Raw genomic sequence first — 21,764 nt, forward strand, 5'->3', positions numbered from 1 at the left:
AAGACAGTCCACAGATTCTAGTTCGAGGGGAAGTGAGGCAATAGGCAGTAGACAACAACATGGTTCTTCCAGCCATTCCTCCTCTGGACACAGACAGTCTACTGATTCTAGCTCCAGGGCAAGACAAGGATCAGGCCATAGACAGGAAGGTGATTCTTCCAGACACTCTGGCACCGCACAGAGACAGTCTCGTGATGCCAGCAGGGGAGGAAGGCATAGATCCAGCAGCAGGCAGGAACATGAATCTTCCAGACACACTGGGTCGACTCAAAGCCAATCCAGGGATGCCACTAGTGGAGGAAGGCAAGGATCCAGCAGCAGGCAGGAACATGACTCTTCGGCACACTCAGGAACTGGCCACAGCGAATCCACATCCACCGACAGTGAGGGAGAATCCAGCTCAGGGAGACAACACAGAGGGAGGAGTAGACAGCAAAGAGACACTGCCAGTCATGCAGGCTCTGACCGAGGACACTCCTCTGCTTCTAGGTCTAGGGGAAGACAAGGGATCGGGAGCACACAGGAACATGACTCTTCCAGACATTTTGGGTCTGGCCAAAGCCAGTCGACAGATTCTAGGTCAAGGGCAAGTGAGGGAACAGGCAGTAGACAGCCACATGGTTCTTCTAGCCATTCATCATCTGGACAGAGACAGTCTACAGACTCTAGGTCAAGTGGAATAGAGGGATCAGGTCATAGACAGGAACAGGATTCGTCCAGACACACTGGGTCTGGTCAAAGACAGTCCACACATTCTGGGTCCAAGGGAAGTGAGGGAACAGGCAGTGGACAGCAACATGACTCTTCTAGACATTCAGGATCTGCCCATAGACACTCTACTGATTCTAGGTCACAGCAAAGGGAGCGATCAGGACATGGACAGGGACAGGACTCTTCCAGACACTCTGGGTCTGATCAAAGACAGTCCACAGATTCTAGTTCGAGGGGAAGTGAGGCAATAGGCAGTAGACAGCAACATGGTTCTTCCCGCCATTCCTCCTCTGGACACAGACAGTCTACTGATTCTAGCTCCAGGGCAAGACAAGGATCAGGCCATAGACAGGAAAGTGATTCTTCCAGACACTCTGGCACCAAACAAAGACAGTCTCATGATGCCAGCAGGGGAGGAAGGCATGAATCCAGCAGCAGGCAGGAAGATGACTCTTCTGCACACTCAGGAACTGGCCGGAGCGAATCCACATCCACCAACAGTGAGGGAGAATCCAACTTAGGGAGACAACAGAGAGGAAGGAGTAGACAGCAAAGAGACACCTCCAGTCATGCAGGCTCTGAGCGAGGACACTCCTCTGCTTCTAGGTCTGGGGGAAGACAAGGGATCGGTAGCACACAGGAACATGCCTCTTCCAGACATTCTGGGTCTGGCCAAAGCCAGTCGACAGATTCTAGGTCAAGGGCAAGTGAGGGATCAGGCAGTAGACAGCAACGTGGTTCTTCTAGCCATTCATCATCTGGACAGAGACAGTCTACAGACTCTAGGTCAAGGGGAACAGAGGGATCAGGTCATAGAAAGGAACAGGACTCTTCCAGACACACTGGGTCTGGTCAAATACACTCCACACATTCTGGGTCCAAGGGAAGTGAGGGAACAGGCAGTGGACAGCAACATGACTCTTCTAGACCTTCAGGATCTGCCCATAGACAGTCTACTGATTCTAGGTCACAGCAAAGGGAACGAACAGGACATAGACAGGGACAGGACTCTTCCAGACATTCTGCTTCTGGTCAAAGACAGTCTAATGATGCTAGTAGGGAAGAAAGTCATGACTCCATAGGTAGGCAGGAACATTTATCTTCTCAACACTCTGGGTCTGATCGAAGACAGTCCAGTGATTCTCACACAGTCACAAGTCATGCATCCAATAGACAGGAAAGAGACACTTCTGGACACTCAGTATCTGGTCATATCCAAGCAGATCACAGCACCTCAAGCACACATTCCAATGACAGCCATCAAGTCTCAGTTTCTCATCATCAACATTCAGTGAATAATCAACAACCAAGAAATGGTTCAGGTTTCAGATGGAGACATGGTAGCTATGGAAGTTCAGAATACGATTATGGTCAGACTGGCTATGGGCACTCTTCTGGTAGCAGGTTTAGTAGTCAGACTCCTAGCCCTCTGCGGTCTGCTCATGTGACTCTCAGTGTTTTTTCTCTGCATGAACATTCTTCCGTAAGATATGACCATACTGATTCTGACACAAGTACAGGAATTCATGGGTCCTCTCTGGTAAGTGATGAATTGTTTGTTGATAACAGACATCATGCTAACCCCAGCACTACTAGAAGGCAGATTTCACACTCTAGCCAATCTAGTGATGAGGAAGGACTATCATGGGGCAAACAAGTTCTCTCCTCTGAACAATCTTGGTCTGATCGTGGACAATCAATATCCACTGACCGACAGTCACAATCCAGAACAAAAAGTATAGGAAGAAGTGGACCCAGCCCTGGGCAGTCCAGAGATAGCCCAATCAGAAGTCCAGGAAGACAAGGAACAAGTCATCACAAGTCAGCGAATAGTCCTACTGGGGATGGAGGAAAGCCAGGATATGGTCAAAGACAGTCAGGGACAAGCCACAGGGAGTCTGATGACATTTGGGATCACTCTAGGACCAGAACATCTAGAACACATGGATCCAGCCATGCCCAGTCAAGTGATAGCCCTAGCCAGTTAGGTTCCAGTCATAGACAGACAAATCACGAGCAATACAATGGTAGATTTGGCCAATCTGAATCTGAATATGATAATGTAGAGCACAGCACACTTAATAATCACAGATCCAATTCAAACCAATCTGCTGATAGCTCTGACCAGATAGGAACAAGAGAGCATGAACATAGAAATCCATTAGGGAGTAGAACCACAGAGGGTACTAAGCGAAACAGTTCAGAATACAGCTCCAGTGTGCCAGGGGATGGTGGGACGCACAAACGAGGTACTCTGAATACTGGAGTCATTGATACAAGGGAGAGAAACTACTCAGGCTCCTACTATGCTAGCAGCATCACTCCTCTCTATGAATACATGCAGGAGCAAAGGTATAGCTACTATTATTGAAAAACCAACTGAAAACTAAGTAACTGAAATAGAAAATGAAAAAAGAAGAAAGAAGAAATGACAAGTCTCAACTATCCTAGTGTTCATGACACTTCTGGGAACAGAGCTGTGTTTTTCTTTCTTTTCAACAAAATTGTACTCTATCTCTTCTCTTTGGTGTTAGATATTTTTTATTAGTGTGTCAATGATGTAGTGTTCTTTAGTTATTGGTTAGGTAGTGGTGAGTAAGAGTAGAATCTGGATGGCAATATTCAAATTTATTCAGAAGGTTAAGGTACAAACTGAATACAACTCTCAACTGAATGTTCATTTTGGAGTTTTTTCATGATATCAAATGACTGCTGTAGAATCATTTCTCTCCAAGGAGCTATAAAATCTGTGTTGCCTCCCTGTTCTCAAAGATATAACTGCAATCCAGCATCAAGTGCCATATCCAACACCATGCAAAAAGAAGGGAAACTAAGGACAGGGATAAAACTCCAGCAATTTCTTTGAACCTTATGGTCATCCAACTGCGGTTCCTATACAATTTTTTAAAGGCAAACTAAAAATTTACATGGAAAACTGGCACGGTCTATGTCTCTTTCCACACCTAAGACAGGGTAGTTACTTTTAAAAAATTGGGACTGAGTAATTTTTGTCCAATGGTTCTAAATCTGAACTCTAATTTGAACTTAAAAAAAACAAAGATGCTCTTTTGAAATCCGTTTTAAGCTGGAAAAAATTGGAGGAATTGTAGCCTTGAGCTGTGACATCTGCATTATTCCACCTTTCTTTCTGGGTAGAAAATAGAATTCAATTAGGAGGGGAGGGTGAATATATATGTTTCTGTTATATTACTTATAATTGATTGCAACACCCTTGAGATTATTGATCCTCAAGGGCATTTGATTAAAAAATTACATTTAATGAAAATAAACAATTGGTGATCAAAGATTGCTTTCTGTCTCTGTTCTATTCTCAGACTTCCCAAAGGGTCAGACTAAAAACTGACCTTAACTAGGTTAAGGTAAGATGTTTATTATTGAAGATGATTATTTCTTTCTTTTGAAACCTTATCAGTGGACACTGTCCACTGCCCCAACCCACCTCCACCAAATAATGCGGGGTCTTCTAACACAGAAGCATATATGAAAAAAGAGTTTGAACAAGAAAGGATTCTTCTAACTACCATTCTCCTCCCCAACATCATCATAACATCGCCCAAGGGTCTCTTTTCAAAGTCGATTTTATTTCATGAAACAGTATTTACTGAGCTTGAACTATCCCTGTGAAAAACATTCTGGGACATTTTTCGAAAGTGGGTTGGAGAAAGTAAGGTAACAAAATAGAAAGTAACTGAAGGATCCTAGGGATTCGAGTTTGAGAGGACCACTAAGATCATCAAGTTCAACCCCTTTAATACACACATAAAGAAATAAAGGCCCAGAGTGAAAAGTAGACTTGTCCATGGTCGAACAACAATGATCATGCTATGCCTGGCTGTCTCCCATACCTGTCAGGCACTTGCCCCTCCCCTCTGCCTTGTAGAGTCCCTTAAGAGTTTCCTTCAAAACTCAACTCACATGCCACCTTCTCACTCCCTAGATTTATTTTACATATACTTACATGTGTGCATATTGTCTGACTCAATAAGATTTAAGTTCCTCGAGACCAGGGACTATTTCCTTTTCAGTCTTCAGTCTTTGTGTCTACATTGTCTGACATTATACATGACACAAAGTAGGTACTTAATAAATAAGCAGGTACTTGATAAATGCTTATCTGTTGAGTGACTGATTGCTGGGGTTTGAACTTAGATTTCTAGTACTCTCTTTTTCGAGGAGATGACTCTGGAGGAGAAAATGAGACTGGTGATTTTGCACAGTTCTCTCTCAGTCAAATCCAATTCATGTCATCATCTTCCTGATATTATGATCCTCTTTGAGAACAAAGAATACACCACAACCACAACCTTTTTTGAGGCAATGGGGATTAAGCAACTTGCCCAGGGTCACACAGCTAGTAAGTGTGTGAGGCCCAGATTCTCCTGAATTCAGAGCCAGTGCTCTTTCCATTGTGCCACCTAGCTTGCCCTCTAGTAGTCTTTCTAGCACCCTACACATGTGCACAATTTGTTCAGACATTTCAGTCATGGCCAACTCTTCATGACCCTATTTGGGGCACAAGTACTCTCTCGTTAAAAACAGGTACACACAGCATGATGTGGTGGGAAAAGTTCTGGGCTTGGAGTCAGAACTTGAGTTCAAATCCTGGATTTGAGACTGTGAGGCAATGGGCAGGTCTGTCTGTCTGTCTCTCTCTGTGTCTCTCTGTCTCTGTCTGTCTGTCTCTCAATTTCCTCATCTGTAAAATGCACCTAATTCATTGTAAGGATTCAAATGAGGCAATGAATATAAAGTTATTGACCTTCCTGACTACCTTTAGGTCCCAACTAAAATCTCACTTTTTTTTTCCATTTTTCAAATGCTTTATTAACTTCTGATTTACATCATTCATTTCCACCAGATTTTGAGTTACAAATTTTCTCTCCGTTTTTCTCCTACCCACTGCCCCAAAATAGCAGTCCCACAGGATATTCCCTCCTGCAATCTGCTGTCTCCCATGCTTTCTCCCATGCCCCTTTCAAATTTCCAGTAGGGCATGGTGGATCTCTATGCCCCAGTGCCTGTATATCTTATTTCCCGATTACATATAAGAGTATTAATAATAGTGTGTGTGTATAAAGATTTGATTTTAAAACTTTGAATTCCAGATTCATTCCCTTCCTCCCTTGTCACCCACCCTTACTGGGAAAATAAGCAGTTCAGTATAGGCTGTACATGTGTAGCTAATGCAAAACAATAACATAGTAGATATATTGTAAAAGGCTGACTATATTTCCCTCCCTCCTATCCCACCTCCCACTTGTTCTATTCTCTTTAATCCCGTCCCTTTTCAAAAGGGACTGACTGCTTGCCTGACTGAGCTGAAGCTGCCATGTGGCGCTGTCTGGCGGGCGTCTCAGCGGCTTCTTGCCTGACTGCTTCCATCTTCCTTCCCCCCCAGCCTGCCCTCCCTTCCATCTTCCCCACTCTCATTTCTTTCACCCTTACTCTCCTGTAGGGTGAGATACCCTATTTAGTGTGTATTTCATTCCCTATCCAAGCCAAATTCAATGACAACAAGGTTGACCCATTCCCTTTTGCCTTTCTATTCTTCCCCTCCATTGTAACCATTTTCCCTTGCCTCTTCTATATGAGATAGTTTACCCCATTCTGTCTCTCCCCATCTCCTCTCATTACATTCTTCTCTCACCTCTTAATTTCACCGTTTAAAGTATTATCCCTTCCTATTAAATTGGTCCTGTGCCCTCTATATATGTATACCTGTAAACATATACACACATTCACATATGAATTCATATGGCCATATACCCTAATATATAGACATATATGTGTGTGTGTATTTCTATTCCCTTCAACTATTTTCATAGTGAGAAAAGTTTCACAAGTTACAATTATTGTTTTTCCATGTAGGAATGTTAATATTTCAACATTGATAAGTTCTTTATGATTTCTTTTCCCTGTTTACCTTCTCATGCTTCTCTTGCTTCTTGTATCTGAATGTCAAATTTTCTATTCAACTCTGTTTTTTTCAGCAATCCTCTATTCCACTGAATTACCATATTTTCCCCTGGAACATGATACTCAGTTTTGCTGGGTAGGTGATTCTTGGTTTTAATCCCACCTCCTTTGCCCTCCGGAATATCATATTCCAAGCCCTTCAATCCCTCAATGTAGAAGCTGCCACATCCTGGGTTATCCTGATTGTGTTTCCACAATATTCAAATTGTTTCTTCATGCATGCTTGTAATATTTTCTCCATAATCTGGGAATTCCGGGACATGGCTATAATATTCCTAGGAGTTTTCTTTTTGGGATCTTTTTCAGAAGGTGATTGGTGGATTCTTTCAACCTCTATTTTGTCCTCTGGTTCTTAAACATCAGGGCAGTTTTCTTTGAGAACTTCCTGGAGGATGATTTCTAGGTTCTTACTTTGATTGTGGCTTTCAGGTAGTCCAATAATTTTTAAATTATCTCTCCTGGGTCTATTTTCCAGGTCAGTGTTTTTTTCCATGAGATATTTCACATCGCCTTCTATTCTTTCATTTGTTTCGTTCTGTTTAACAGCATCTTGACTTCTCATAACATCATTAGCTTCCATTTTCTCCAATCTAATTCTGAAGCAATGATTCTCCTCACTGAGCTTTTGAGATTATTTTTCCATCTAGAAAATTCAGCTTTTTAAGGCATTCTTCTCCTCATTGACTTTTTGAGCCTCTTTTGCCATTTGAGTTAGTCTATTTTTCAAGGTGTTATTTTCCTCAGTCAGGCTATTGACTCTCATTTCGTAATTCTCTTGCATTGTTCTCATTTCTCTTCCCAATTTTTCCTCCACTTCTCTTATCTGCTTCTTAAGGTCCTCTATGACCTGTAACCAGCTTGTATTTTCCTTTGAAGCTTTTGGTGTAGGAGTTCTGACTTCACTGTCTTCCTCCTGTTCCATGCTTTGCTCCTTTTTGTCTAATGTTGGAATCTTCTGTTAGCTTTGTTTCCTTTGCCTGGTCATGTCGCCCCTCAGTCACCTGACCCCTGGGGTTTTTGCCACAGTAGGACTCTGCCACCAGACAGGGGAGCTTTTGTCCCAAACGCTGGGGTTTTCTCAGCTGCTGGAGGTATTAGTTGGGTGCCCTCTATGAAGCCTCCACAAGCTCTGGCAGGCTGGACACACACCCCAGGACCTCCACCCTAGACTGCAACCCAGATCCAAGCAGGTTAAAGCAAGCGCAATTACCCCTCAGACTGGTCACTTGGTCCCCCTACACTCTGCAGGCCTGGAGCTGAAGCTGCCATGTGGCACTGTCTGGCGGGCGTTTCAGTGGCTTCTTGCCCCAGGGGCAAAAGCTGACGCACTCCCACTTACTGGGTCCCAAAATCCAGACTGCACTGACCTCTCACTTTGTCCTTCACATCTATGTGTTGATAATTTTGGAAACAGCCACAGCTGCTGCTAATCTGGAGTCTTTCCAGTGGACAGCTGGTCATACCCACCCTGGGGCTAAAACCTCCAGCTCAAGGGAGCCTGGGCTCAGCTCCCAGAGAGCTGCACTGGCCAATTCCTGCCGGTTTGCCGGGCTGTCCTCAGTGGGAGGTTAGCTTCTCTGTTTCATTTTGTGGGTTCTGCACCTCCAAAGTTTGTTCAGAGTCCCCTTTTTACATTGATTGGGGAAGGTGGAAGCCAGAGCTGTTTGAAGGTCCTCCACAATCTTGACTCTGTTCCCTGATATCCCTAAAAATCTCACCTTCTACAAGAAACCTTCTCCAAACCTTCCTAATTTCAATTAATTCCTATTTATCCTGAATATAGCTAGTTTTATGTGTGTGTATCTGTACACACACACATAAAGCAAGCTATATGTTGTCACCCTGTTAGACTGTAAGCTCCTTGAGGGAAGTGACTGTCTTGTGCTTCTTGCTGAATCCCCAGTGCCAAGTATAGTACCAATTAGTGGAGTTGTGAACTGATTCAATGATCCTGGAGAGAACTTAGAACTATGCCTAAATGACTATAAAATTGTACATTCAAAAAGAAAAAGGATCTTTTTGTTCAAAATATTTATAGCAGCTCTTTGGTGGCAAAAAATTGGAAACTGAGGAGGTGCCCATCAATTGGGGAGTCACTGAAAAAGTTGCGATATATGATTGTGATGGAATACTATTGTGCTATAAGAAATGACAAACAGGATGATTTCAGAAAAATCTGGAAAGACTTGTATGAACTGATGCAAAGTGTAGTTAGCAGTACCAAGAGAACATTATACACAATAACAGCAATATTATACAATTATTATCTGTGAATGACTTAGCTATTCCCAGCAATTTAATGATCTAAGACAATTCAAAAGATTTAGGATTGAAAATGCTATTTACCTCCAGAGAAAAGACTGATGGAGTTTGAATGTAGGTCAAAGCATACTTTAAAAACACAATTAATTTTCTTGAGTTTTTTTCTTTTACAGCATGATTAATATGGAAATATATTTTGCATTGCTCTACATATATAACCTATATCAAATTGCTTACCTTCTCAATGAGGGAGGAAGGAAGGGAGGGAGGGAGAAAGAGAATTTGGAATTCAAAATTTAGAACAAAACAATGTTAATATTGTTTTTACATGTAATTGGAAAAAATAAAATTTTAAAAAGAACACTGGTACTCATCAAAATGAGCATCAAAAAAATTGGAGGGACACAATGTTCTCTAGGAGCTGTTAAAATGAGTTCACATTATACAAACATTTCTATTTACATGGGAACCCCCAAAAGAGTTTCACTTGAATTAAATCTTAACAACTAATGGATGTCTATTTCACTTAAATATCTTCCACTGACCATAAATATAAGGACATATTTACTATCTACCCCTGCATTGAAAGTAACCTCAAAAGCCAATTTCAGGGGATATAGGAAAGCAATTGGGATTGACCATACTAAGGGGTAGTGAGGGTTGTCACCATACCTTTGACATCATAAATTTTCAGTCCCAAGAATGTCTCCCACGTCTTCACAACTAAAGAGAATCCCATACAAGTCCCAGGTAGAATCATCTACTCCTGTCATTGGTCTCATAAACTTCTGCCCCATTTCTACCTGACACCTAAAGTATCTGTTCCTTTTTCTTTTTTTTTTTCAATTTCATCTTCTAAGAACTGCAGGCCATGAAGTGTAGGGAGGGGATTTACCCTTCATTTTAACTTGTCAATTATAATCCTAGAGATGATGATGAGAGCCTACTACTCTGGGCCATCCCCCTTATGAGAGAAAGGTATTGGAGTAGAGTCAGACTATCTACAATAAGGGGAAAGTTCTGTCTGAACCTGGAGCACCTCTAGGCTTCTCTCCATTACTTCCAATTCTTTTTGCAGCTGCTGCTGAACCATGTTTTCCTTGATGGTGGCTTTGTGCCCTTTCCTCATGAGTCTGCTGTGAAGGAGTCTTATACTCCTTAATTGTCTTGATGAAGAGTATCAATCTAGAATCAAAAATGATGAGAATTTTAGTCAACTAGGCAGCAAAATGACCAAAAGTGCCTAGAGAGGAGGCACAGAGCGCAATCTCCTCCCTGAAGAAAGGAGTAGTCAATTCTAATTCTAAATCCAACCTACTGTTGGTAGCCCAGTGTGCTAAGAAGGTATACAGAATTAAATCCTCTGAGAGAGACATCAATCTAGGGGAGTCTGGCTGCTCAAAGCGTGTTAGCAATTCCTGGAACTGAGGGGACAAAGCAAGGTTGGGATTTTTAAGTTCCTCTATTGTGGGTATTAGCAGGTCACTCCACAGGCTTGGGAAGGTGTGCATGCTAAGGACTGTGAGGGTTGGACCAGTGTGTAGCCACTGCAAGATGACTTTGACACTGGGGAGTAGCCCATCTCCAGAGATAATATCTAGCTTCTATTGCAGCACCTAGAATTTGGGATGGTCCAGCTTCGTCTCTCATATTCCTTTGCTCCTGAAAGTCGTTCACTCAAGCTGCCATCTAAGTTGGGGAGGAAAAAGAAAGAAATGCCCCCACAATCATCACTATCATCTAAGATATTGTAAGAGTGACAGTTCACGTCTAAGTTGGAGACTTCATCTCAGTCACTATCCTCACATAAATCTTCAGGTTGATAATATAAGATGATATTATACGTTTATACATTACACATGACATTATTATTTTGTGTATATATGTATATGTGTTTGTATTTATGTATGTGTGTGTATATGTGTGTATGTGTGTGCATGCATGTATGTTTGTGTGTGTACGCATGTGTGTATGCATGTATGTATGTATAAGGCTTCTTAATCACTCTCTGATACCTTGCCCTCGCCTGAGTCAGGGTTGGGAGTGGAGAGCTCTGATGCTTGTCTCTTTCTTTGGGCAAGAGCTTTTCAGTCTTTGGCTCATGTATTTCATCCTTTCTGGAATCCGGGTGTTCTGCAGCTCTTCCTGGATGCACCTAATCACATGGTGAACAATGTGAGAGAAGAAAGCCAAGGCAAAGTTGGTAACTGTCCTGCTGAGTTATAAGCTGATTATCTTTAGGCTGTGTACAGTCAAGATGCAGAGGATGACCATTTGAAAGACAAGTTGATTAGTTTTGTTTTGTTTTTTGCTATTTGGAGGGCAATTAAGGTTAAGTGACTTACCCAAGGTCACAGGGCTAGTTTTTGTGTTAAGTGTCTGAGGCCGAATTTGAACTCAGGCCCTCCTGACTCCAGAGCCAGTGCTCTATTCACTGTACCACCTAGCTGCCCTGAAGACAAGTTGATTTGGCAAAAAGGAGCCATACTTACCTCGGTTCATCAATTTTACATTCCAAGTTCCTATGCAATATTGATCTTTACAACATCAGACTTTCTTTTCATCACCAGACACACTGGAAGCTGAGCTTCATTTTGGCTTTGGCCTAGTTGCTTCATTAGTACTGGAGCTACTTGTAACTGGACTCTGCTCTTCTTCCCCAGTAGTGCGTTGGATACCTTCTGACCTGAGGGTCTCATTTCCCACTGTCATATCTGTTATCATTTTAATACTGTCCATGGGGTTTTCTTGGCAAAGACACTGGAGTGGTTTGTCATTTCCTTCTCCAGTGGTTCATCTTTTGCCAGAACCATACACTATGACCTGTCTATCTTGGGTAATCCTGTGTAGTATAGCTCATAATTTCACTGAGCTACACAGGCCCTTCTACCATGACAAGGCAGTGATCCAGGAGGACTACTGATGGTATACACTGGGTCAAAGAGTATGCAATTTCATAGCTTTAGGAGCTTAGTTTCAAATTGATTTCCAAAATGACTGGACTAGTTCCACCAATCAGAGTATCAATGTGTTTGTTTTCCCTCATCCTTCAAACTTTTCTCACTTTATTTGTTGCAATTTTGCCAATCTGTTGGGTGTGAGATGAAATCTCAGAGCTGTTATATTTATACATTTCTTTTAGTTATTTAGAGTATTTTTTTCACACAGATTGCTAACTTGGATTTCTTCCTCTGCAAACTGCCTCTTCTTATCTTTTGACCATTTATAATTAATAAATGGTTCTTTTTCTTATAAATTTGAATTAGTTCCCTATAGATCTTTAAAATGAGATCTTTGTCAGAGAAAGTTGCTACAAATATTTCCCACTAAGTATCTGCTTCTCTTCTAATTTTAGCTAAATTGGTTTTGTTTGGGCAAAAAAAAATAATTTTTATGTAATTGAAATTCTTTATTTTGCGTCCTGGGAACCTCTCTGTCTCATTTGGTCATGAACTCTTCCCTACCCATAGGTCTGACCAGTAACTTCTTCTTTGCTCTTCTAATTTGTTTATGACATCACCCTTTATGTCCAAGTAACATATTCATTTCAAGGCCATCTTTATAAATGGTGTGAGAGACTGGTCTATACCTAGTTTCTACCAGAATGCTTTCTAGTTTTCCCAACAGTTTTTTTTTCCCCAAAATAGTGAGCTCTTTCCCCAATAGCTGGGATATCTGAGTTATCAAATACTAAGTTATTCTGTTCTTTTGCATATTGTACAACTGATCTATTAAACTTATAAACCTCTCTATTTCTTAAATTGTACCAATTGCTTTGATAATTACTAGTTTGTGGTGTAGTTTGAGATCAGGCCCTACTGGCTCCTTCTTACTTTGTTCCTTAGTTTCCTTGATACTTTCAGTCTTTTGTTCTTCTGAATGACTTTTTTCCAGCTCTATAAAATAATCATTTCATAGTTTGATTGTTATGGCACTGAATACATAAATTAATTTAGGTAGTATTGTTGTTATATTGACATGGCATAGCTATAAGCAATTAAGATTTCTCTTCTTTATATCTATATTTATTTATGTAAAGAATTTTATATAATTGTGCTTACACACTTTCTGGGTGTGTTTATAAATAAAATCCCAAGTATTTACACTTTCTCTAATAATTTTAAATGTAATTTCTCTTTCTGGTTCCTCCTTCTAGATTTTGTTGTTTGGTTTATGTTGGTTTATTTTATATCTTGCAACTTTTCTGAAGTTATTTCAATTAGTTTTTTTTTCAGTTGATTATGGTTCTCTAAGTAAACCATTGTATCATCTACAAAAAGCATTCATTTTATTCCTTCTTTGCTTATACTCACTCCCTCAACATATATGTCCAGTCTTTATTGCTATAGCTAGCTTTTCTAGCATTATATTGAATAGTAATAGTAAATATTAAATAATAATAGTGATAATGGACATTATTGCTTTACCCTTGATCTTATTGAAAAGACTTACCTCTGTCTTTATATGTGTACATAAAGATATGTTATTGCATTCAGTCTTCCTTTATTAGATTCAGATGAAAATGAAGTTGAAATGATGACCATTTCCTCCACCCCTTTCTTCATATCAAAATACTCTTCATCTTATATCTCTCTATCATGCAACAGAAATTTCTATCCCCTTCCTCAGTATAGTTCCCTACCCTGTCCCATTTCTATCTTCTGAGATCATCCAAACAGATAAAAACTGCTCTTTCTAATTTACCTTTCTAATAATAATAATTATTTTTATTATAACTAACTTTTTCTCCCCTTCTAAAAATCTTTTGATTTTGTTTTAATATTTGTTGTCTCATGGAGTCATTTTTTTCCCTGATTCTAATTTTCCAAGTGTTGGATTCTTAGGTAGGGTTTCCCATCTTTCCATATGATCTAAGATATCCAGCTCCTTGTCATTCTTTTCTCCCTAACCAATTCTTGTTCCAAGTTTTTTCTAGTTGCTTCTGTAATATTGGTGGTTAGAACTTTTTTCCTCCAAAATGCCCCTTGAATTTTCTGTGGGCTCACTCACATGTCTCAGTCCAAGGTGTTTTCTCATAGTATTTGCTGTTTTTCTTGTTTCGCTTATCTCATCAACCTCAGTGTCTAGTTTGGTGAGGGGAGCTGTGGTTAGGTCCAGCTCCGCTCCTGCTCCGTGGCATGAGCAGGCTTTCTCTTGTCCTGCTTGTAACAAGCAAGACTAGGCCCCTCCTTCCATATGAATTTTTTGGCTTTGTTGCCTCCTGTCGTTCAGATACAGGCTGCCTGGATTATATTCAGGTGCCTCTTCTACTGTGACTAGGCTCCTGGAAGTACTGCCACTGAGGTCTTTGCCTTCTGCTGTGGGGGCCCCCAGGCTACCCTTTCATTGACCTCTCACTGAGGTAATGAAATGAGGTCCCAAGGCCTGTCTCCCATTGCCAGGGAGTGCTGCTTGCCTTGAGAGGCTCTATAGGGTTCCATAGGAAGGACCCTTTCTCTTACGGTGGGGTCAATTCTTGTAGCAGGGCTCTGGGTCACCCTTGAGCTATCCTGACATGGGGAACCTATTGCCTCAAGGTCACATGTGGCCCTCTAGGTCCTCAAGTGTGGCCCTTTGAATCCAAACTTCACAAAACAAATCCCCTTAATAGAAGTATTTGTTCTATAAAACTTGGATTCAGTCAAAAGACCTCACCTGACGACTTAGAAGGCCACATTTGGCCTCAAGGAGGTCACAGGTTTCCTGCCCCTGATAGGTTATTTCTAAGTCTTCTTCCTTGAGGCTATGTTCTGGGCCCTTCCCTTTGCAGGATTCTTCCCAAGGGATTGGGAAGCTTTTCCTGTGTTTGGATTCTGCCTAGTATTCCCTTCTTTCCACAGAACTTCAGATCTTCCCCCTGCATTAGGCTCTGCTTGCAGCCTTTCCCCTCATCTGCTGGGTTCCAGGGCTGCTTACTGCATTAGTCTTTGCCTGCGGAGTTAGTCTCTAAAACACTGAAAGCGATTGTCATACCCAGAGTATTGTAGAAGCTTGTGGTGGGTATAAACAGGCTACTGTAAATAACCAAGGAGGAAGTGAGTTTGGAGAAGAAATTGGAGCAAAAGGTTAGCAGTGAAGTGGATTGGAAGAGAAATTGGGCTTAGAGAAAGGGATGCGGCAACTGTACTGCCTATGAGCCCTATTCATATCCTTGACATGTCAGAAGGCGGGGAAGGCTCAAAATTAGGCCTTCACTCTGTAGCAATTAGAGGGAGATCTCCTGGAGTTCAAGGAATTTTAAAACGATGACATTTTATCAGTATTTCCTACCCATGTCAGTTCTTCCATTAGAGTCAAAAGCCTGTACAAGTCAGCAATTACATGGTCTCCCAAGTGTTAGCGCAAAGGGGGATGAGGAAGAAACCTTCACATAGACAGATGTGTCTAACAGAGATCTATTAAAGGATATTTGTTATAATCAACCAGAGATGTGTATGGGATGCTAAAAGGCCTCCAAACCTATACCCAGATTGGGGTAATGGCAAGACAGTTCCCCCAGACTGGTGTGATGTGTCAAACTCTGAAGAGTTCAGCTGATTTTCATTGGTAATAATACTTAAAATAGCTAACATTTGCAGAGCATCTTAATATTTGCATATATTATCTTATTCAATCATCAAAATAAACCTTGGGATCAGTATGCTATTACTACTCTCACTTTAAAGATGAGGAAACTAAGGCAGAGATTGAGTGATTTGCCTGAAATCACATAGCTGAGTATCTGAGATAGGACTAGAACTCAGTTCAACTCCAAGACCAGATATTACTCCACGAAATTCCATCACTGATATGTTTTCAAAATGATCTCTCCTTTTCAGGGATTCCAAGATGGTGGTTACTGGAGAACAAGGTGTTACTTTCTGTCTCTACTTCTAGATTGACACTTTGGGATCTTTGAGTAATTAGTTTAAGAGAGTATCAATTTACATGGCAATCAACATGACAAGTATCATAAAGCTGGAACATTCTAGTAGAACATTCTCAAATTTACTCAAGGTTAGCTAAGGGGGTCGCAGATGAAGCTAGATGGTGTAATAGAGATTTTGACTTGGGATCAGGAAGATCAGAGTTGGGTCCCTGCCTCATACACTTACATAGCTAGGTCACAAGTCACTTCTTTTTCTGTTTCAGTTTCCTTGTCTATAAAATGGTTTTAATAATGACCTCTAACTCACAGTGCTATTGATCAAATGAGAAAACATGCAAAAGAGCCTTACAAACCTTAAAGTGCTATATGAATACTAATTATTATTGTGAAAGCCCTTACTGTGTGATGCCAGGTTCAGTGGGTCATCTAGGCCCAGATGGACATTTACCTATGAAGTTATCGGGAAAAGACGGGAGAATTTTTTTGAGGTATTTTTAGAGATGAAAGCAAAAAGCAAAGTACAGTTATCCCTTCCACATCCCAGGGGTTGGGGGAGTGGTTCCCCCACAATATGGAAAATCCAGGTAAATTTTTTTAGCTCTCCCTTTGTACCAGAGAAGAAATCTGAATTACTATGATATTAAAAGATAATGTTGATGTTATACGATGTTAAACATATATTTTATGCATTTCTGACTTTCTGAATTTTTTCTGCACCATCTGTTGGCTTTCATGTGTAGGCTTCCACAATACTCCCCCAAAGTTCCCATTTAATTTCTTATGTCAACCCATGATATATCAAAACTGCCATGGGGTAAGTTACAATGTGGAAGGGATAATGAAACAATGAATATTTATGTACTGCATGAAAATTAAGATAGCAAGTGTCATAAGGCTCGCCTAGTGTTATTTTCTCAAGTGTGGCATAACAGGTCTTTTAAGAGTACTTTATGCTTTCTTCTCCTTCCATTCTCCCTTAGAATTCTATCTGTAAAATACTCAGATTCCTTAGAGGATCTCTGGGACACAAGGTCTGATTATTAACATAGCTATGAGTTTGTTCAATCATTTTTCTGCTATGTCTGACTCTTTGTGACCTCATTTGGAATTTTCTTAGCAAAGATACTGGAGTGGTTTGTCATTTCCTTTTCAAGATAGCTATGTGTAAATGTGTGTGTGTATACATATATATATATATATATATGTATCTGTATAACATTCTAGAGCAAAAATATTGACCCATTTATGTCGAAGGAAGGATAACACTTGCAGTTACAAAATTCTAAGCAAAGCTATATTACTAGAGAGACTAGATAATACGGACAGTATTGTAACAGTTAAAGCTTTGTTGACCCTGCCACAAGCACCCAGTATGGATTGTTATCACTGGATGAGATTGGAGATCTGCTCAGTCAATAAGTATTTGTTAAATACCTGCTCTATGCTAGGCACTGTGATAAGTCCTTTATAAATAGTATATCTTTGGAGCCTGACAACCCTGGCAGGTAAAGGTTGTTATTATCTTCACTAGAAGAAACTGAGACAAACAGATTGAGTGATTGCCCAGTGTCTAAGGCTGGATTTGAATGCAGGTCTTCCTGACTCTGGGCCCAGCTAGATGTGAGAGATGTTTTGGAGGTTGTGGAAATGAAATTTGTCAACTGATCAGATATGCTGGGTTGGTGAGTGTGAGGATGATGTCAAGACCGAGAGCCTAGGTGAGTAAAAGTTTGGTGCTGGCCTTGATGGAGCTAAGGAAGTTCTTGGATGAAGCTAAGGATTTTAGAGGAAGGACAGTTTAGTTTGGGATATATTTAATTTTAGATTCCAGTGTAACATTTAGTATGAAACATTCAGTAGGCAGATGCAGATGTCTGAATGTAGATAAGGAGATAGACAAGGGCAGACAAGGGCCCTGTGGATAGAGTGCCAGGCCTGGAGTCAGGAAGACTCATCTCCCTGAGTCAAATCTGGCCTCAGACACTTATTAGCTGTATGAACTTGAGCAAGTCATTTAACCCTGTTTTCCTTAGTTTCCTGATCTGTAAAAGGAGCTGGAGAAGGAAATGAATGTCAAACCACTCCAGTATCTCCACTAAGAAAGCTACAAATGGACCAAGATGGTGATGTAGAAGCAGGAAGACTCTGTGAGCTCCCCCCTTAACCATGTCAAATACCTATAAAATATGACTAAACAAATTTTAGAGCTACAGAACCCACAAAGTGACAGAGAGAAACAAATCTCCTGCTGAAGGCAGGCAAGCAGGCAGACAGGAAGGGTCCATCACAGTGCACTTGGAGCCGAGCCCAGCCCCACGCAGCCTGCAGTTTTAGCCAAAGGGCAGCTCTGACCTTCAGTGGCTGGAACAGATTTCAGGAGAGTGGATCGCCAGCAGCTGTGGTGGTTTCCAGAATTATCAACCCATAAATGCCAAAGACAAAGTAAAAGGTCAGTGTGGAACTCTGCTGGAATTGGGGAGGGGGGATAGAGCACGGTCTTGGCCACAGCCCCCAGGGTGAGGGGCGTTGGAGGTGCTGCGGCTGTGCAGCCACCTCCACATGGCTGCTTCAGAGCTCCTGGCCTGCAGATCATAAGGGGACCATGTGACCATTCTGAGAGTAATCAATCTAGCTTTAGCCTGCTTGGATCTGGATCATTGTCTGGAGTGGAGGTCCTGGGGTACGTGACCAGTGAGCCAGAGCGTGTGGAGGCTTCAGAGAGGGCATCGAACTAATAGCTCCGGCAGCTGAGAAAACCCCAGACATTGGAACAAAGTTCTCCTCTCTGGAAGCAGAGTTCTACTGTGGCAAAAAGTTAAAAGTGAGGGAAGCAAGGCAAGCACAGCAATCAAACCTTAGATTCCTTTATTGGGATTAAAAGGATCAAAGCATGGAACTGGAGGAGGACAATGCAGTCAGAACTCCTGCACCAAAACGTACTAGAAAAATATGAACTCATCACAGGCCATGGAGGAGCTCAAGAAGGATTTTGAAAATCAAGTAAGAGGAGTAGGGGAAAAATTGGGAAGAGAAATGAGAATGATGCAAGAAAATCATGAAAAGCAAGTCAACAGCCTGACTCAAGAAAATAACACCTTAAAAATAAACTAACTCAAATGGCAAAAGAAGCCCAAAAAGCCAATGAGGAGAAGAATGCCTTAAAAAAAGCTGAATTTGCCAGATGAAAAAAGAATCTCAAAAGCTCACTGAAGAGAGTAATTCCTTCAGAATTAGATTGGAGCAAATGGAAACTAATGACTTTATGAGAAATAAAGATACTATAAAACAGATCCAAACAAATGAAAAAATAGGAGACAATGTGAAATATCTCATTGGAAAAACCACTGACCTGGAAAATAGATCCAGGAGAGATAATTTAAAAGGGACTGGACTACCTGAAAGCCATGATCAAAAAAAGAACCTAGAAATCCTCCTTCAAGAAATTCTCAAGGAACATTGCCCTGATATTTTAGAACCAGAAGGCAAAAGAGAAATTGAAAGAATTCACTGTTCACCTTCTGAAAAAGATCCAAAAAGAAAACTCCTAGGAATATTTTAGCCAGGTTCTGGAATTCCCAGATTATGGAGAGAATATTACAAGCATCCATGAAGAAACGATTTGAATATTGTGGAAACACAATCAGAATAACACAAGATCTAGCAGCTTCTACATTAAGGGATCAAAGGGCTTGGAATATGATATTCTGGAGGTCAAAGGAACTGGGATTAAAACCAATAATCACCTACCCAGTAAAACTGAGTATAATGTTTCAGGGGAAAATATGGTCATTCAATGAAATAGAGGACTTTCAAGCATTCTTGATGAAAAAAAAACAGAGTTGAATAGAAAATTTGACATTCAGTACAAGAAGCAAGAGGAGCATGAGAAGGTAAACAGGGAAAAGAAATCATAAGGAACTTATCAAAGTTGAACTATTTGCATTCCTACATGGAAAAATGCTAATTGTAACTTATGAAACTTTTCTCAGTATGAGGATAGTTGAAGGGAATATAAATGTATACATATACACACACACACACATCCCTATATAGGAGGGTATATGTACATATGAATACATATGTGACTGTGTGTGTATATATGTACAGGTACCCATAGACAGAGGGCACAGGATCAATTGAATAGGAAGGGATGATATTTTTTTAAATAAAATTAAGAGATGAGAGAGGAATATAATGAGAGGAGATGGGGAAAATTATCTTATATAAAAGAGGCAAGGGAAAACTGTTTCAGTGGAGGGGAAGAACAGGAAGGCAAAAGGGAATGAGTCAACCTTACTCTCATTGAATTCAGCTTAAGGAGGGAATAACATACACATTAAATTGGGTATCTTACCTTACAGGAAGCTAGGGGGGAAGGGGATGAGAAGGGGGATGAAAGAAGGGAGGGCAGATTAGGGGAGAGGGTAGTTAGAAGCACACACTTTTGAAAAGGGATAGGGTCTAAGGACAAAATAGAATAAGTGGGGGTGGGATAGGATGCAGGGAAATATAGTCAGTCTTTCACAATATGTACACTATGGAAATGTTTTGCATAACCACCCATGTACAACCTATATTGAATTGCTTATTTTCCAAGTAAGGGTGGGTGATGAAGGATGAAGGAAAGAATCTGGAATTCAAAGCTTTAAAATCAAATGTTTAAAAAATATATTATTATTATTAAAAATAAAAAAGAAACTTACAAATGTGGTCATATTGAATCAGACATGATTGAAAAACGACTGAAACAATAATAAAGGAGATAGACAAGGGGTCGGTGATAGTTTTGAGCATAATGATGCTATAATTTCTTTACCTGTCATACACACTAAGCAACACTAGAGGGTGCTCTGGTCTAACTGACGAGCTCTCTCTGGTTCTCAGAAAGCTGGCTATCCTCACCTCTCAGCTCTGCCTTATCATGGGTGGTACTGTTTTTATCCTGTCTAAGTACTGATGGTGTATTATTATCTAAGCAAATCAAGCATGTCCCTGGATCCCATCTGTTTATCCCATACATTTATTCCATCTGTTCCATCATTGACTGACTGGGCATTTCACTGATTTGTTTATAAAATACACCACATAAAGTTTTAATCAGAATGTTAAAAATAAAGGATATAAATATATTCAGTACAGCCACCCCTAGATTGTGTGCACATCCCCAGAACAGGCAGCAATCTCCTTATCGCAAGCAGGATAAAACAAAAAATAAATGAAGGAAACAAAATAAAAAGCCCTGGAAATTCAGCAAACCCTCCCCCCCCCCCCCCCCCCCCCCCCGCCCCCACACAGGGTTTATTAGTTTTGTTTATTTTCACTCTCTGGAAACCTTCCAGCAGATCAGCATCAAGTGCTGTGATGGAATAGAGGGTCTTCTCCCCAGGGCATGGACAGCCTGGCTCTAACTAGGGTTTCATGTTCAAGCAGTTAGACCCCTGATTTATAACTGACATTGCACTAGAGTGATCCCTGCTACCCTCTGGTTTTCCCAGACATGCACCCTTTAACTGTCCCTCTGTTCCCATGGAAAGGAGAGGACTTTCCATGCAGACAGTCATTGATTAGCCAACAATGCAGTGAGGGAGAAAGCATTGCTTCTTAAAACTGAGAATCATTTTTATTTCTGTTTTTATCTTCCCTTTGTATTCACCTTCAAAAGTTCCCAGTTTTTATACCAGTATCTCACCTTCCTAGCCCAGTGCCCACTTTTGGTCTCAAACCAAGTAAATAAAAATAACATTGGTACCTATAGAGCAATGCCAGAGCATTTATATTTCATGTGGTTTCCAAGGCAGCTCATGTCATTTTTTTGGACAGTCTTTCCTTCTTTGGAGCCTAAATTTACCTCCCTCCCAGCACTCTTAATTTTATCCTCAGGGCCAATTCAAAACAAGTCTAATCCTTCTTAAGTCCTTCAGATTAT

General features: G+C 40.8%; 1 protein-coding gene and 1 long non-coding RNA gene across 2 annotated transcripts in view; one reads left to right on the forward strand and one right to left on the reverse strand.

Annotated features, from left to right (window-relative positions):
• The window catches only part of LOC138162224 (filaggrin-2-like), a 24,975-nt gene extending 20,959 nt beyond the window's left edge, over positions 1-4,016 (forward strand). The window contains exon 4 of the mRNA XM_069089260.1: positions 4-4,016. Within this exon, the coding sequence (XP_068945361.1) occupies positions 4-3,082 (3,079 nt within the window). The 3' untranslated portion in view covers positions 3,083-4,016. The remainder of the gene's footprint in view (positions 1-3) is intronic.
• Positions 4,017-9,796: 5,780 nt separating this feature from the next.
• The window catches only part of LOC138162644 (uncharacterized), a 50,496-nt gene continuing 38,528 nt past the window's right edge, over positions 9,797-21,764 (reverse strand). Inside the window, exons 2-3 of the long non-coding RNA XR_011168680.1 lie at positions 10,986-11,125; positions 9,797-10,155 (exon numbers count right to left, since the gene is read on the reverse strand). This is a non-coding gene — a long non-coding RNA (uncharacterized lncRNA). The remainder of the gene's footprint in view (positions 10,156-10,985; positions 11,126-21,764) is intronic.

The sequence above is a fragment of the Petaurus breviceps genome, unplaced genomic scaffold, assembly GCF_028583685.1.
Source record: "Petaurus breviceps papuanus isolate PSGF00001 unplaced genomic scaffold, PetGlider_PUasm1.0 186, whole genome shotgun sequence".
Lineage (NCBI taxonomy): Eukaryota > Metazoa > Chordata > Mammalia > Diprotodontia > Petauridae > Petaurus > Petaurus breviceps.